The 17,052-nt window shown below is 44.1% G+C and overlaps 1 protein-coding gene across 4 annotated transcripts; it reads right to left on the bottom strand.

Annotated features, from left to right (window-relative positions):
* Positions 1–927: 927 nt before the first annotated feature.
* On the bottom strand, positions 928–11,758 carry RBBP4 (RB binding protein 4, chromatin remodeling factor). 4 transcript variants are annotated; one of them, XM_073318073.1, is made up of 12 exons: positions 11,571–11,758; positions 9,965–10,109; positions 9,084–9,229; positions 6,500–6,673; positions 5,424–5,539; positions 5,142–5,320; positions 4,912–5,038; positions 4,710–4,787; positions 3,303–3,379; positions 3,141–3,198; positions 2,942–3,052; positions 928–1,985 (listed from the first exon to the last, which is right to left on the bottom strand). In XM_073318073.1, exons 1-12 carry the CDS (start codon positions 11,704–11,706, stop codon positions 1,920–1,922), a joined length of 1,413 nt encoding a protein of 470 aa, XP_073174174.1. In that variant the 5' UTR covers positions 11,707–11,758; the 3' UTR covers positions 928–1,919. The 4 variants fall into 4 exon arrangements, with proteins under 4 accessions (XP_073174174.1, XP_073174173.1, XP_073174176.1 ...); XM_073318072.1 differs by having other exon boundaries at positions 9,965–10,112; positions 11,571–11,757; XM_073318075.2 differs by having other exon boundaries at positions 5,142–5,302; positions 11,571–11,756.
* Positions 11,759–17,052: the final 5,294 nt, after the last annotated feature.

The raw sequence follows: 17,052 nt of genomic DNA, 5'->3' as shown, positions 1-17,052 counted from the left end.
TCATAGGATGTAGACCTAACAGCCTATTAACAATTATTAGGGGGATTTAAGACCCAGGCCTGGTCTCTATCTAAAACTTAAGCGGACTTATGTTGTTCAGTGGTGTGGAACTTTCACTCCTGAGGGTGACTTAACGGACACCGCTAAGCCCCTGTGTACACACAGTAGGTCAACAGAAGAATTATTCCATCAACCTAGTTACTGCCTGTAGGAGGAGTGAATTAACTACAGCAAGAGAGAACCCCCTTCCATCATTGTAGCACCACAGCATCTGCAGTGTAGAGACAGCCCCACTCAAAGCACCCGGGGAGATTCAGACTCTGAGGTGTAATTCTGAAAGGGGTTACTACAGTCTGCTCATGCCTTCTTGAAGGCCAAGCTTTACCTTAATGTTGAATGAATCAGAACCACACAGCCTTATATAAAAAGGTAATCCATGCTACAAAACCTTGATTTTCTGACCTCATGAATATCAAGGTTTGGGACTCTTCCCCCACCCAAGGCTGCCACACCATTAGAACTTTGTCCTTGAGAGGGTGTGAACAGAAGAACTTTCTGAAGGCTAAAATTATGGATAGCTCTGTATATGTACTCTAGAAGGAATGGGCAAGAGAGCACCCTTCATTCCTCCCCTAATACGACAGCCATGTTTCGGCTGCAGGGGGCACAAAGAAGATGCTACATGATACTGCTGCCAATGCTAATAGCCCCAGAGGCTGATGGAGGAGTAGCCATACTCCTGCCTCCTACACACCAGCATTCTTCTGGCAGCATTTACAGGTCACATCTTTTAAAGAACCTCCTGGAAGGTATAAGGTCTCCATACACTGCTGCTCAGAAAGCACCTCTATTGTAAGAGGTACAATTTTGCCTTGAGAATGCACTTTTCCTGAAGATAAGCGTTAAAAAAATCAAAGCAGCACACCATTTATGTAGAAAAACAATTTATTCCATCTGAAGCACTTACACATAATTAGTCTTGGAGAGTAACAGCCTACTGGTGGAACAGGTCACCCTAGTGGGAGATGTGCAGAAGCTAGTGGTCAAGGACTAACTCCTAAAAAAAAAAAAGTTGCTCATCCACATTTAATATTTTGTTTTACATATACCAGCTACCAATGGTGTTTTCAGATTACTGGGCATGCCATCTGTGGTAAGTCAGGTAAAAACATACAACTTTACAACTTGGTGGTCCCAAGTTTTAAAAACCATTTCACAGAAAGGAAAGAAAATATAGTATGAAAACACAGCTCAAGAACACACAATAGAGCAAACTACATGGGTGGTGAACAATGATCTGCAGGAATAGCTACCGTATCCAAAATTCTGTGTTGCCCACCAGACGGGGAAGTGAAAATCCAGAATTAAGGAAAGAACTCTAGTTCTGGTTGAAGTTAGAATCTGCACTTGAAAATACTGGCACACAGACGAAAAGGATCCTGATATTCTGAGTTTTACCAAAAAGAGGACAAGAGACACCACTCTCCACTTATCAGCTGCTCACAGATTAAAACCCCTTGCAACATCTGAACTGCATCATCTCAGACACACTTAGGTGGCTCCACCCCTCAAACCTTGGTTAAAGTTAACCAGAAAGCCTGCAGCTGTAGCATATAAGCAGAAGAGAGGGAAAAAAAGTGAGTTTTTTTCCACTTCATGAAGGCATCTTAGGCCAGCTCGATACACAATCAACTTCTGTAGGAAATTTAAACAAGGAGCTACAGCACAGTACCAGCTCAGCTGGGCCAAGCCCTTAAGTTAGGGTCCTCATTGTTGGAGTTAAAAGCATTGTTGATGGTATCTACATAAGGAAGGCTGAACACAAAGTCTATGTGTGTTTCAAAACCAGTGTTAAATCAATATTAGGACTGGAAGGGAAGAGAGGGAAAGAGGACTAAAAACAGTAAAAGGTCAGTCATCTAGGACCCTTGACCTTCTGGATCCACACTTCCTTCAGGGTCTTCATCATTATATATGTTCTCAGCCTGCAAGACAGATACAGAGGATGGGGAATTGGAGAAGCACTTAATAGGACAACATTTATCCAGGTTAAAGGGATTCAACTGGAGCACTCCCAAGGACTGCAGTTCTAGCAGTTGCTCATCTCCACATACTGAGCTCTCACCCTAGATCCCTCAAGACCATTTAGCATTTACAGAAGTGTTACTATAAATATGACAACCTTCTCATAATGGTCATGTTTTCTACATTATTTCCTTAAACAAAGGCTCATTATATAGACTGTAGTTTGTACATAATACAATTAAGGAGGCAAGTCCCTAATTGTGTAAGTGAAGATCACTGAGAATCCCACTGTATTTTAAAAACAATAAAAAAGGATCTTTTCCATATATTTAACATGCACTACTCTCAGACAGTGCCTTTCAGAAGATCTCAAAGCACTTCAACACGATCATTCCAAAGCCCCTATCAAGTGGATATTCCATCCATTTCCAGGTTGATAAGCAGGAGGTAAAAAAGGGACTGTCAGGGTATAAGTCACTTAAAAACACTATTTTCTTTTCCTATGCTTCTAAGTGGAGTTATGTAAAATATAAAATTAATTTCCCCAGCCCCATTTATTCTATTTACCATTTGTAAGCATTTCACTCACTTTGGACAATGACTGATCAGTTTTCAACTTCTCCTTTGGCTCTCACACACAATATAATGTGTGGGTTCCAAATACTGGAAGGGAAGGTTTATATCGTCCCAAAAAACCCCCCACATTTTTGGAATTGAGAAACATGAAGTAGTTTCTTTAATGTTTGTAAAAAAACAAAACCTAAATCAACTTCAGTACTGCACAGCAAGTCTGAATCAGAGCAGGGAATTCTACTCTGCTCAATAGATCTGAGATAGTGTCATTTCCCCACACAGCCACCAAACAATGAAAACAAAAAACACCCCCCACACACCAGCCAACCACAAAGAAACTTACCATTTGCCAGACTTGCATAATATTGTCTTCTGATACAGAACAAATTACCCAGGGTTCATTGGGATTCCAGGAGAAATCAGATATCTTTGCAGTGTGACCACCATGAATAAACTAGTATTGGGGAAAACACAAAAGACAGAGCATTCAGGTCTACAGTGTAAAGCATGTCAGATCCAGTGTTATGGTCTGAGAAACTTACCAACAGCTCCGGTGGGCCATCCTCTGCATCTTCAGGGGACTGCTCTTCTCCAATTTTACTGTAGTAGAAACAAGAGCAAAATGTAAACAGAGTTTTCATAGGACACAAGGGAATTGATTCAGGAAAGACAATAGCAGGTAACACTGCCAGTTTAGGACTTACCTCAAGTCCCAGACATTTAGCCTGCGGTCAGTACCACTGGAAGCCAAAATAGTCTCATTATGAGGAGACCACTGAACCTGCACAAATAAGAGCATATCAGAAAGGAGATGAATCTTAAGAAGCGATGCATGAGACAGTGGAGCTACATCTGCTTTATCTCATGAATGCAGTTTTCCAGTTTCAAGTTGTAAACGCATCAATTCAAAATATGAATTTTCCATTGATAATGCTTCTACATAGAAGAGAGGCTTGTGAACACTCATGACGGCATGCCTAAAGCATGAATGAGGTGATGTACTCAGACTCCAGGGAGCTGCAACATCCAGTCTTCCTTCTCATGTGGGATGCTTACTGAAAAGCACTGCATCCTCCAAGGAGGCTGCTTTCCCTCCCATCTGCGATAATGAGGGTTACACTTACACAACAAACCATGCACTCATGTGAAATAGGATGCAAGATTACATGGAGCACAGAAAAAGCAGAACAGAAGGGAAAAAGGAAGAAGTCCCAAAATCCTGTTTATATCAGCCCAAATACTAGAGCTATTGCCTCCAACTGGAGGACAAACTATTCCTGGGAATGCTAAAATCCAGCCGCTGGGCCAGAGGTCAAGGGAAGAGTGTTGGGTTCTAAGCACATGTCTTTCAACAATGCATGTAAAAGCCATCAAGTGTTCTATTTAGAAACTGTTATAGTTCTCAATGATAGTAAGCATCTTACCCAACAAACCCCTGCATATTCTTTTCTTTCGAAAGAGTCTCCCATTTTGCTGCTCTCGAACAATTATCGTCACCTGCCATCTCTTCTGATGCTGAAGATGCTAACCTGTCTAAAAAAGGTGTCCTGCTTTCCCAATTGCTCACTGTCTCTAGCTGACCCTGAAGATCCCCATTATTGGTCACCAGTTTGTACTCTAAGATGGTGCAGCGTTCCTTGAGGGACGAATCCAGATGATGAACATGCTGCAGACATTTCAGCACACCACCTTGTTTCTGTCTACCACTATGAATAATTTAATTTTACTCTGTATTGCTAACATTTCTCTTTTTAGTGATAATGAGGAAAGGCCATTAAAGCTACCTCTCATCTAACCTGTTCCTTTCTCCCAATCATTTTAACTCCTGTAAAGGTTTGGTATTCTTCCACATTTAAAGGGCTCACTATCTGCTGCAGCTCCTCACTGCAACTAGTTACTGTGGAGAGAGTCACATAAAGCTGCCAAAAACCGCCACAAATTTTTAATGCAAATATCCTTAGTACTAAGGACAGTGGAAGGAAAGGAACGAAATGGACTAATTTTTAATCAATATATGTTAACACTGTGCAGGGTGTCAGTAGGTTGGAGGCCCCTCAACCGCAGGAAACAAAATCAAAGTAATTCCATAAAAATATACCATTTTACTGTACCTGAAATATTTCATCTTTATGAGATTCAAAGGAATGCAGCTTCAGTTTTAGGTTTCTCAGATCCCATAAAGCAACAGTCTATTCAGGAAGAAGAAAAAATAAAATTAAAGGCAAGAGATACTTTTACCAGAGTTAGCAATATATAGTTGTGTGAATACGAGCTTAAAGGATGTCATCTGTCCACATTCAAGACAGACCATACCTTATCAGCTGATCCTGTAGCCAGAATAAACTCACTATAGGGATTGAAAGAGAGGCAGTTCACTTCAGCTGTGTGAGCATCCACAGAGTGGCTGGGTTTGGAGGTGTTGTTTGACCGGGTGTCCCAACTACAAAGAGAGGGAACGTGATGGGATATAAACTTTTCCTGTCCAACATCAAAAGAAAGGTGGAATGTTCTCAACTTTACAAATAATGATACTACCCACTTACATCATGAGCTTCTGATCATCAGCAACAGATCCAAAAAGAGATTCGTGGAGCAGGTGCCAAGATACATCTTCCACTACTGCTGTATGCCCTGTAAAGATGGTCTTTGCATCCACCACTTTACCTTCCTTTGGAACAGCGCTAATATCCCACAAGCAGATGGTCTTAAAGAAAAAGTGTATCTTTAAGATAGAGGAACTCTCCTCACCTCCCCTCACCCACCCCCAAAAAAGCAATAGTTAATCAACTAAAGCACAGCATTCTACATATATTTACAATACTCACGTGATCATCAGAAGCACTAAGCAAATGCCCACTCAGATTTGGATTCCATGATAGTCCATAGCCTTCCTTTTGGTGTCCACGAAGACGCAGATCAGGGTTACACTCTCCAGAAGGGTCTGCAAAAGCAGTGTCAGAAAACTTCAGTTCCTAACAACTCCACTCATGCAAGCCCACCCCAGACCACCATGAAAAAAAGAGTTCTACATTGCTTCCCCAAGCTTTGCTTTCACATTTTAAACAGAATTTCCACTTTAGTCTCTTGAGTATTTTCTCCAGCAGTGGGACCATTTCATTTTTAAGAAAAGCTGTAGAATGCACCAAGACAATCTACAAGGCTAAAGAAAAATGTTAGAACTAATGTCTTCTTAAACTGCTAAAAGGAAGAATAATATTTCAAAACATTTATTACTGAGGAGCTAATTCTGGACCAGGGTTCCATTATGCTAAGGTGCTGTCAAAACAAAGACGGTCTTTGCTCCATGTCTACAATCTGTAAATCAAGAAGTAATTTGTCAGGCTGGATGGTGCAATGTAAACCACTCATTTTGTAATTTGCAATGATCTTCGTTGGCTTCCCCCAAAAGAGGCCAAATTAGTTTTTAAGGCTACCACCTCTCCCTACTTTCCCTAGGCTGTTTGCTGATGATTTTACATCCCTGTTAGCCAGGACAGCAGCTCAGCCACCTAGCAAACAAAACAGCTTCCAGCTGGTCACTGAGCATCCTCCATTACCACAACAGGTGAACTCCCAACACTGCCTTAGTGAGGAACTGCTAGCGTTGCCCCACTCAGACAATACATAAATATTTAAAAATTAGATTCTAAACAAGACATGACAGAGCATTCAGTGAGGCAGCCACTGAGAACACATATCAACTAGTTCCTTGGAGAAGTCTTCTACATAAGAAACAAAAATCAGGTTTTTAATTCTAAGAATTAAAAACAAGATATATCCCACACAAACCCTTAAGCTTCTATTGGCCTGTTTCACCCTTCCCACACACACAGATTCATACGGCCTATCCACTAGAGTTTGTGCTCAGCTCTGGACTATGGCAAAGGAGAGCTACAGACACCTGGTTTAGAGGGGTGTTTGGTGTAATCAAAGACCAGGACATCGCTGGATGGAGTTTTTGTGGCAATGATGCATGGATTTTGGGGCATGTAGCGTGCTCTGTTCACTTCTCCTTCATGGTTGATCTTGATTTCAATTTCAATTTTCCCACTAACAGAGCCAAAGCCTCCAAACTCTGGAAATAAGGAACAGATAGCTGTTAATAGTGAACTGAGCATGTCATTCAAAACAGAATATGAGAACTCAACAAGGCCAGAGAAGTATCCACATAGATTATAGGACAATTTATTGTTCTGAAGCAATATTCATAGAAAATAAGCCAGGAGAAGCTGATTTTCAAATACTTCATTTTAAAATGCATTTGTTGTTGTTACATCAACACAACAGGGCTCTAACTAGCTCCCAAACCCCCAAGTCAGTTTATTACTAGAAGCTTCTGCTAATTATTTCAGCTAAGAAACTCACAAATCTATTACTGGTGAAGGTTCAAGACTAATAGTTTTAAAAGAGCCTCTCTGTTCTACAAATAGGTGATGTATGTTGGGAGATCCATCAGAACACATCTGTTCCTAAACACAACACAGTTCGAGTCTTGCCCAGTTAGATGGTACCAAACTTTATTTAACAAAGCATCATACTGTCCTTTAAGGCTTGGAGCTACAGCACAATTTTGTTCAACAGTTCAGCCTGCCTCTGCAGACAGGACCAATTCAGCCTACCCCCAAGGCTCCCTGAGGAAGATGCAGGACCTTGTATGAAAAATATGGCAGGCAACCCCAAGTCTAGGAAAGAGAATAGGACCTACCACCATTGATCTGGCAGCAGGGGACCAGAGGTGAGAAAGGTGTCAGAGTGACAGAATCCCTGGACAGAGTTCCTGACCTCTCTTCCACAGTGTTGGCATCAATCTACCTACTCCTATGAGTGGATTCACAGTAGATTTCTCTTCCATTTCTGAATGATAATGAAACCACATTGGAATCTGGCCCATGAATGCAAGAAATGAGACTTTCAGAGAAATTTTAAAATTTTTAGATAGAAAACTATTAATTCACTAAATCTCATCAACTGAACTCACAGTAAAATGGCAAGGTTTTCTTTTGTGATGAATGTACTTTATAGTACTGGGACATTAAAAATAAGAAAGTTCATAGTCCTTGTTAATGTTCTTGTAATAAGTTAAACAAAGTTCTTGTTTATGCTCCTCTCATTTACAACTAATAAAATAGGCTTAAAATAGAAGCTAGATGAACAATAATAGCAAACAAATCTGTTTTACAGAGTGAAACTGAGGTAGAAAGGTTACATTAAGCAACGTGCCCAAGGCCACAATAGGAGGCCTTGCCATGGGTGTTTAGACAAGGCATTCATTAGTGCCACAGCTAGGATTAGGTCAAGTGTTCTTGGCTTCTAGTCTAGTGCTCAGTTCAATAGGCCATACTGCCTCATGTGGAAGAATGAGGAGTAGCAAATATATCAGGGTTATAGAAAGTCAGATGACTAAAAAAATCAGTTGATAACTTTTTGAAGCTGTTTAGCATCTGAATACAAAATTGAGAACAAGTATTGTGCGGTATATTCCTTGAGAGACACTAATGTGAAAGTCATTAAATTAAAACTAAAACCATTTTAGGACCATGATTAAAAGTTCTGGGGTGAAGAGATTCTCTACAGACTTCCTATCTCACTTAAAATTGCAAGTAGAATTCAAATATTGTGATTCAATACCCATCATGAAAAACAAAAAGGATTAAGATACGAAGGAGAAAAGAAGCAGCTTTACTGAGATTTGACATTTCTGGAAAATAAATACTAAAATGAAGTATTTTATTAGATAGACTCCTGTTCATGAGCAATACTGAGAAGTCCAAAGATCAAAATGTCAATTGCACAATCCTGGCTTCTAGCAAGACAGTGCACAGCAAACAACAGGATTGGAAATGATATATGTCATGCAGAACAATTGATTAAACTGACTAAAATAGCCATTCCTTATAACAAATAGGAACACTGGCAGCCAAACAAGGCTGCAGAAAACATGGGATCCAAACCCGAAGTATTTGACTATTTAACTGGACAAAAGTACAATCATTCTTTTTATTCTGAAGGGGCTGGCACAAATATTGTCAGCAGGATTCAAACTAAAGAGAACATTTGAAACATTACACCCCCTCTAGGGCAGAGGAAAAGGACACTTTCACCAGGTTAAGAAAACAGCCACTACAAAGGAATACTTTATGCAATGTAAAAGTCAACCTGTAGAATTCAGTCATCTCATAATGGATATACAGTTGTACCCCACCATTTTGCATTAAACCTTCCCCCTTTCTTTTCACCACAGTTACAAGAAAAAAAGGTTATATTTTACTAAGTGAAAATTAAATTTAATTCAGTGTAGCATATAGATTAGAGGTACTGTGTAGAAATCCATGAGAGAGAAGCTGAATCCTTTCCTGATGATTTAGTAGTGTGAGAGTTTTAATTTTTTTTATATCTGTACTTTATGAACCCAAAGCTAAGAAAAGGCCAAGAGCTAGTGAGAAAAAGGTTAAAACTCCACTTTGTTCATCTCCTTTATCTCTTACCTCCTTTCTCACTATCATAGTGTGAAGCATCAAACTGTGCATCATCATTGGGCAGCTGAACACTAGCTATCACAAGATGATTTTGTTCATCTGAAGTGTGGGTCCCCAGGACAAGTCGGTGAATACTGAAATCTTTGCCTTCGGGTCTACAACAAAAGGAAATTACATGAGTAATCAAGGGAGAGATATCCAGCTGTAACCAGCTCGTCAGAATGAGCCATTGCCTGGAACTTATCCCTTACAAAACAACCAACACAACCACCCACTCATTTTAGCATTGTCCCTGTGCGCCTACTCAGATAGGAAATCCCCTCACTTCAAACAAGGTTGCTTCCAGATCCCATACTGGAGTCCTCACAACACCAAAACCTACTTGTTTTCTTTGCCCCTCTAGAGTGTCCCCGATATACCGCCCAAGGAGCTTCTAGTGGAGTAAAACCTTGAGGCTCATTAGCACTTTCTGCAAGCAGCAGATGGAAAATAAATTGGCTCAGAAATTAAGGGGAGGACAGCGGTTGCGTGCAGACAAGGAAGCAGGCAATGGACATATGTAAACGGTTTACTTTTACTCTGAAGCTTTTGTCTGGTGTAGGGTGGTGGGGGAAGAGCAGAAAACAACTCGATATTTTGAATACAGGTAAAAAAAAAAAGATACCGTCACACAGAAGCTTGTTTCTAAACCAAAAAGGAGGAGCACAGGTATTGGCTAACAGTCTGCGGGCCATCACAGTCCTCAACTCACTACTCATAAGGCAAGAGTACAAACAGCTGGGTCATGGAAGACAGCAATTATACAGTCTCACTGCAATATGAGATGTGATAGCAAATTTGTTCTTCCATCACCGTCTCCCTCCTCATTCAAAATAAGAGGCTCAATTTACCTTGTTACATCAGGAAGCCACTGAGCAGTCAAGCTGGGCCACTCCAGAGCATGGGTCATTACCAGATCATACAAGAAAGGAGTATTCTTTTTCCAAATTTTATATTCCTCATTGATCACACGCTCCTCCACCGCATCGTCAAAAGCTGCTAAAGTTTTTTTTAAAATGCACAAAATTAATATGGACAAGTACATTTATAAGCTAGCAACAATACAATGAGTGGGCATTTAACAACTAGCTATCTGTCTTACTAATAAATTGGTTAGTCTCTAAGGTGCCACAAGTCCTCCTTTTCTTTTTGTCTTACATTGTCACACTGCTGATACTGACACCATACATCTACCAAAAAGACAACTATTAGATTAAAAATCCCCTGCAGCACATGCGATCACCTCTCTCTCTTCAGATAAAGAAGACTAATCCAGAACCAACACTTAAAGATCCATTGTCACACAGATGTAGGAAGCAATAAAAATTAAATATGCCTGGAATACAAAGGAGCAGTGCCTAGCTGGGCTCAGTTCATACTAGAAATATCCCCAACAAGGCTATGTAGCCCTAAGTCAACCAATAGATCCCTCTGTATCTCCTTGTGTGACAGAGGAGTTGAATTTAAACCTACCAACTCACCCTTCACTAAAGATAATGCACAAAAGCTTTCCACAATTTAGAATGGCATTCTTTCCTCTAATGTTTTCACCGAACATGAAAAACAAAATCTTCCTCCTTTTATACTATCTAGGTTTGAGCAACCCAGGAATCCTATAAAAATGCAGTAGTAAAGATGGGGTCAGAACCCAGACAGAGCAAAGATACTTCCCTGTGTGTAGAAGGGGAGTTTCTGGGGCCCTTGAGAGTTAAATTGGTCGATAAGGGCGATTTGGGGAATCACAAGGAATGAACCCCTGTAAGCAGAGGGTAGGAAGTTCTTCACTGGACAAACGTGCCCCAGAGAACCACCTCACAGACGGGCAGAGGGAGCAGCAGCAGGCGGCTAGGGAAGAAATGGGAATCCCAGGGCAGCTGGGCTGGATGAGCAAAGCACAGCCCCGGACAGCCCCAGGGGCCGAGTGCAGCTCGCGGGGAGCCTGCCGAGGGTGCGGAAGGTCCTGACGCTCACAGGGGCGGGACTCAGCAGTGACCTTACGAGGGCGGAGGCGAACCCCAGAAGGGCCCCTCCGGGAGCCCCCCTCCCCATTTGACACCCCAGACTCGGGGGCCCTAGGGGAGCAGGCGCCCCCTGGGCCGGAGCGCGACCAGCCCCTGCCCGCCCTACGCGGCGCGGGGCCCGCGGCCTGACACCCCGGGGCCGGACCCCGCCCCCCCAGACCCAGGGGCCGCCTCCACAGCAGCCCGCCTGGGAGCGGGGCCCCACCCCCAGCCCTTCCGGGGAGGGCCGCCTCGCACCAGGGGGACCGGCTCCGGCGGGCGGGGAGGGGGACCCAGCGCCGGTCCCCGTTACCGGGAGCCGGGCCCGCCCCCCGGCGCAGGCTCTCCACAGGCCGGGGAAGGGGCCGAGCCGCCGCCCCCCCCCGCCTCACAGAGAGGGGGGAGGGGCCCCAGGCCGGCCGGGGCCTGCGCGCGTCGGCTGCGCGCTCTCGCCTACCCTCCTTGTCCGCCATGGCGTCGGTGCAGGCGGTGCGGCCAGCCGGCTCCTCGCCTCCCTCCGTCCCCGCCAGCCGCCGCTCTATTGTTTCCTGCCCGCTGCGTGCGGCTCCAGCGCCGCGCGCCCTTCGCGCCATCAGCCGCCAATCACAGCCCGCGGCCGGGCCCCCGCTGCCAATCGTAGCGCCGAGGCGACCTCGGGTGGGCGGGCCCAGAGGGCGGCGAGCGGGCTCTCCGGTCACGTGGGTGGCGAAGGTGCCGCTGAAGTTCCCCTGGGAGCCGCCATTTTCCAGTGTTGGGCGGCCTGGGCCCTTTTCCTCGCCCAGGTCTCCTTAAAGGGCCAGTCACCAGGCAGTGGCCACTTGCATACAGGCACCGCAGACTGTCCGCTTGGAGCCCCACGTCCGTGCATTGGTTGGGGTCACCCTGGGTGGTGGGATCAGCGATTGCACCGCATGCCACAGGTGACGCTGTGGCGGCCTTCGAAACCGGCCCGGCCCTCAAAACCCTTTCCAGATGGGCCGCCCTCCAGCCCTATGGCCTGGCACTGCATGATGTACATTGGTCCCCTCGCGGATGGCAGTGGTTGGCCCATCTCATTGCACAGGTGTGCCCTATTTGCCAGCACTATTGGGGGTCATCTGAGTGAGTGACCGAAGGGTAAAGCCTGCGTGTAACTCCTGCCACTCAACAACCGGCCCTACCACCGCCATAGTGAGCAGCGTGACACTGTGGGAAATTTTTTGTAAATTTTTATGAATCCTCATTTTTACGCTCAGATAAATTGGTTAGTCTCTAAGGTGCCACACGTACTCGTTTTCTTTTTGCAAATACAGACTAACGCGGCTGCTACTCTGAAACCTACGAATCCTATGTACACCTCAGTTTCCCCTGTACTTTGCCTGGCTACCCAGTTGGGGGGAAAGGACTGTGTTTGCTCTCAGAGAGCTTACAGTGGCACAGCTGCACCAATGACACTCTTAGCCAACGGGAGAGAGCTCTCCCATCAACTTAATCCACCCCCAGTGAGCGGCAGTAGCTATGTTGGTTGGAGAAGCTCTTCTGCTGACATAGCCCTGTCTACACCGGCGCTTATGTCAGTGTAACTTATGTTGGTTGGGGGGTGGCTTCACACCCAGGAGCGATATAAATTATACCGACAGAAGTGGTCGTGTAGAAATAGCCTAAGACATAGCTGTGTCTGTGTCACTTGAGTGGACTAGATGAGTGTCATTAAAAAGGACTGGCAGAGAATGGAATGGAACCAATGGAAAGCCACTAACCAGGACACTGACACCTAGCAACCAATGACCCAGAGACAGGAGGATTTCCCTGCCTCAGCAGAGAAGCTGAGCAGAGACCCAAGCTGGAGAACAAAGGACTGGGAGGTGTGAGGTGGGGACATAAGAGATGGTTCCTGGAAGAAGCTTGGGGCTTTGTTACCTGGGAGCTGAGGAAGGAAGTCAGAGACAGAGAGTCTGAAAATGGGGTTCACTACTGCTTAGCTGGTGCTCTGGGCTGACCATAATGGACTATGCTTTAACCTTAATTTCTGTATGCTAACCTAAGGACTTCCTACTCCGTGTTCCAGCTGACTAATAAACCTCCTGTATTGAAAATGCAATGTTAGTGTCAGTGTAATTACTTGGTAAAGTGCACTAGTCCCTGAAGAGTGTACAAGTCTCTATCAGGACCCTGTTTCAGTTGGACTTGCTGAACAGAGCTCAGTATGAAGCAGAAGTGATGAAGCCCCAGAAGTTTAGTCTCAGGAGATGGTAAGGATGCATGGCCTACCCTGGGAGTCAAGTGAGACTCCTTGGGGTCTGGCAGATCAAAGGGATTCCTCCAAGACGCTGTTCCAAAACTGGGAGTGTAGCACTGATCCTGTGGATCCATGATAAGGAGTAATATTATATCATGTACTGGCTAAGGTGCACTAATGTTGCCGGCACCCAGTGCCGAGAGGCTGAACAACAGCTTGAGTGGTTCGTTACCCGGTGTGCTACACCCAATAATCACAACGGGGTGGAGAAGCAGAAAAGTTTATTTGCAGCTGCAAAAAGGTACAGGGAGAATAAAATCTCAAATCCTGCACAACAGAGCAGGAAGTTACACAGGCTTTTATACATCCGTTTTCTCAGCATACTTATCCAATAGCAAGCTGCCCCAAGTATCCATATAGCCAGCCAATCCAGTTCCCAGCTACTTTCCTGATTCTCTGTATCATTTGTTAAACTATACATAAAGCTGCTTTATTCAGCATTGTTCTTCCATATCTCCCCTGTTTGGCCTTGCTTAGTTTCAGGCAGTCTGACTCTGCAACATACTGTTGCAGATTCTCAGCATAACTGCTGTGTGTGCCTCCAGGCGGGGGGGGGGGGCGCCAAGGACACTTGGGCCTAGTACGCAGAGCTGCTGCGAGTGCCTCCAGGCAGGAGGGGAGGCCAAGGACACCTGGGCCTAGTGCGAGGGGGCTTGTCGTCTTCCATCCCCTCGAGTTACCTAGTGGCCATGCCCCAGTGTCCCCAACACTAAGGAGGAATATGCAATGAACAACCACCCATCTATAATACAGGCAGATGGTCCCAGTATGGAATGCTGCATGTTGGTCCAAGCAGTTTTAAATAGTGCAGCACTACACCACAGAGACTAGAGGCCCCACCATGCAGTGCTCCAAGATGTTCTTTAATGAGGTGCTGCATCAGACATTTGCAGACATCTCCATGCTGCATCTAGGAGAGAGCAGAAAAACTGTTAGCTGCTCCACTTTATGCAAATTTAATTGCCCATAAACCTCTGTTTTTATAAAGTTTGTGTGTCCCTACATACTACATCTAAGGGAAGTAAATATACCTAGGAATAAAAGTTTTTGTCTACAAGTCACTGCAATCTATTATCAGATAATAGTATGGAACACCCTAAAATCCAGACAATTACGGAATTTGAGAAACAAGGTTCAAATTCAGCCTTTAATCTGCTTCCTAGATAGTTTGTTACCACCCTTCCTCACCGAAGAGTTAAAACATTACAGACAAAATTAAGGTTTTTTTGATTATGTGCCCTGTATGTTTGGATGTTTCCTGTCTCCTGATTATTTTCTTAGTTCTCTCCATGGCAGCAAGACATAAATGGACTATATCCAACCCTAGTCAATACTTTCCCCTTTCCATATATACCACTTAGATGCAACAGAGATGGACATTATAGAAAACACTACATTGGATAGACACAGACTGTACTCTGTCCTTAATCCCAATTTTAAAAAGCAGACTAGCTGCTACTAAATGTGTGTGGTCTAGAGGTGTACACACTAGACTAGGACTCAGGAAATGCAGGCTCTATTTCTGACTCTACTAGGAGACTTTAGAGTCACTTGCACATCTCTGAGCCTCCATTTCCTCATTTTTAAAGTGGAGATAATGATACTGACCTCTTTTAAAATCTCCTGATAAAAAAAAACTATGAGAGCTTTTTATTTAGTCCTTCCAAAAAGTCCTTCCCTTCTACTGAAAGTAAAAAGGTATACCCTTATTTATTTATAGATTTCCTCTCTTACATTTTCATTCAGAACATTATTAGCCCTGCTTTGTCAACCCCAAACATTGAAAAATTATTAATTTGGCCCATAAAAATGGAGAGATTGTTTTAAAAATCATGAGGGTTTTTTAAAATATTAAATGTTCGGTACTTTTTCTTGCCTTTTGACTCTTTAGGGATCCCTTGCTTCACATTTTCAAGATTTTCTCTGCAACCACAAGGGCTAGAAATTTACTTTAAAAAATTAAAGTTGAAATTACACCTCTACCCCGATATAACCCGGTCCTCGGGAGCCAAAAAATCTTTCCGCATTATAGGTGAAACTGCGTTATATTGAACTTGCTTTGGCCTCAAACATTTCTGTTATTAATAGTCACTTCCCAACCCCTGACTGACCCCTCAGAACCGCCAACGCACCCAACCCCCCCTGCTCCCTGTCCCCTGACTGCCCCGCCCCCTATCCACACCCCTGCCCCCTGACAGGCCCCCCAGGACTCCTATGCCCTATCCAACGCCCCCGTTCCCCATCCCCTGACTGCCCCACCCCCAGAACTCCAAACCATCCAACCCCCCCTGCTCCTTGTCCCCGACCGGCCCCCGAGACCCTCTGCCCCTTATCCAACCCCTAGGCCCCAGCCCGGCACCCTTAACACACCGCTCAGAGCAGCATGTCAGGGCAGACATGCTGATGCGCTGATCCGCCAGAGAGCGCAGCCCCGCCCCTCAGAGCGCTGCTTTACTGCATTATATCCGAATTCGTGTTATATCAGGTCACGTTATATCGGGTAGAGGTGTATTATGCAATATCATGATTCCAGAACCTGGGCCTTTAAGAAGACGCTACACATTGTGAGACCCTCATGATAAAATCACAAGAGCTGACAATTTTGAACCAGTACAATTTCCATCAGCTGTTGAGGATGCTAATTGGATTTAGCTGCAGATAGCTCCTTCCACATGCAAGCAATTTAAGGAAAGAGCAAGGCTGGTCACTCTGTGGGGAAGTGGAAGATACAGTTGGGGGATAAATACTTGATTACAGAACCTGCAGTTGACACGTGTTTTCTGGTCCTGAAGTTTATTTCCATTTACCTTTCAAATTAAAACGGGGCTTGAAAGTCTGAAGAAACTGCAAACAGGCTGATTTTAGGAAACTTGTACTCCTCACTGGGCCCTGACAACCTTGTTCACTAGGGACCAGATCCTATTCAGAGCCCCATTGACTTAAGCATTTGCATGTGTTTTCAGGATTGGGGCCTAACAAACAGTTGCTGCCCTAAAGAACAGATTTCACTTTTATCTGCTGTAGTGACATGGTTGAGAGCTACTGAGAGTCTGCATTTGTGCCAGCTGCTGTGATTTTGGTGGGCTTTATAGGGGCTTGTTTTGTAACATGTCTATGTTTAGATTTCCATATGCACACTGGGCATAGTTCTGTAAAGTGCTGAATACCCTCAGATACCATTAACTTCAGGGGGAGTTGAAAGCATTTGACACTTGGAAGCTCAGGCAGTCCTCCTATACAACTGACTTGTTACTTTGGTTTTAATATCATTCTATTATTTATGGAGAATTGACAGCATGCTTGGGACTGTACAGAACATAAAGGAAGACATTATTCCTGCTCCAAGGAGTTAACAATTTGTGGCCCCAAACCTGCAAAGACTTATGCACATGCTTAACTTTACCCACTGTTCATGTTCACTATTCATAGCGCATAAAGTTAAAAGCACATGTAAAATCTTTGCAGAATCAAGGTCTAAATTTCCCCAATGAATGAAGGATTTGGTGGCATGGGAATTCAGAGAGGCACATTTGAAATATCACAGTTCCATAGCCTCCTACAGTTGTGGTGCTAGCTACATTTAGTTACAATAAAAGATCTCTTCCAAAATTGCTATTGATACTCCTCAGAGACTGGCCTGATAAAAAGAGAACTCTCTCTT

Source organism: Lepidochelys kempii, chromosome 19 (genome assembly GCF_965140285.1).
Source record: "Lepidochelys kempii isolate rLepKem1 chromosome 19, rLepKem1.hap1, whole genome shotgun sequence".
In the NCBI taxonomy this organism is placed as follows: Eukaryota; Metazoa; Chordata; order Testudines; family Cheloniidae; genus Lepidochelys; species Lepidochelys kempii.
Note: the sequence above shows the minus strand (reverse complement) of the source record. Positions and strands in the feature narration are given on the sequence as shown.

What these genes read in the sequence shown, in the direction of transcription:
- RBBP4 (XM_073318072.1), bottom strand. Translation starts at nt 11,706, where the DNA reads ATGGCGCGAAGGGCGCGCGGCGCTGGAGCCGCACGCAGCGGGCAGGAA. An exon ending in TTAGTGCTTCTGATGATCAC is followed by an intron (nt 5,321 to 5,423) that starts GTGAGTATTGTA and finishes TCTATCTTAAAG; the next exon opens with ATACACTTTTTCTTTAAGAC. An exon ending in CTACAGGATCAGCTGATAAG is followed by an intron (nt 4,788 to 4,911) that starts GTATGGTCTGTC and finishes CTTCCTGAATAG; the next exon opens with ACTGTTGCTTTATGGGATCT.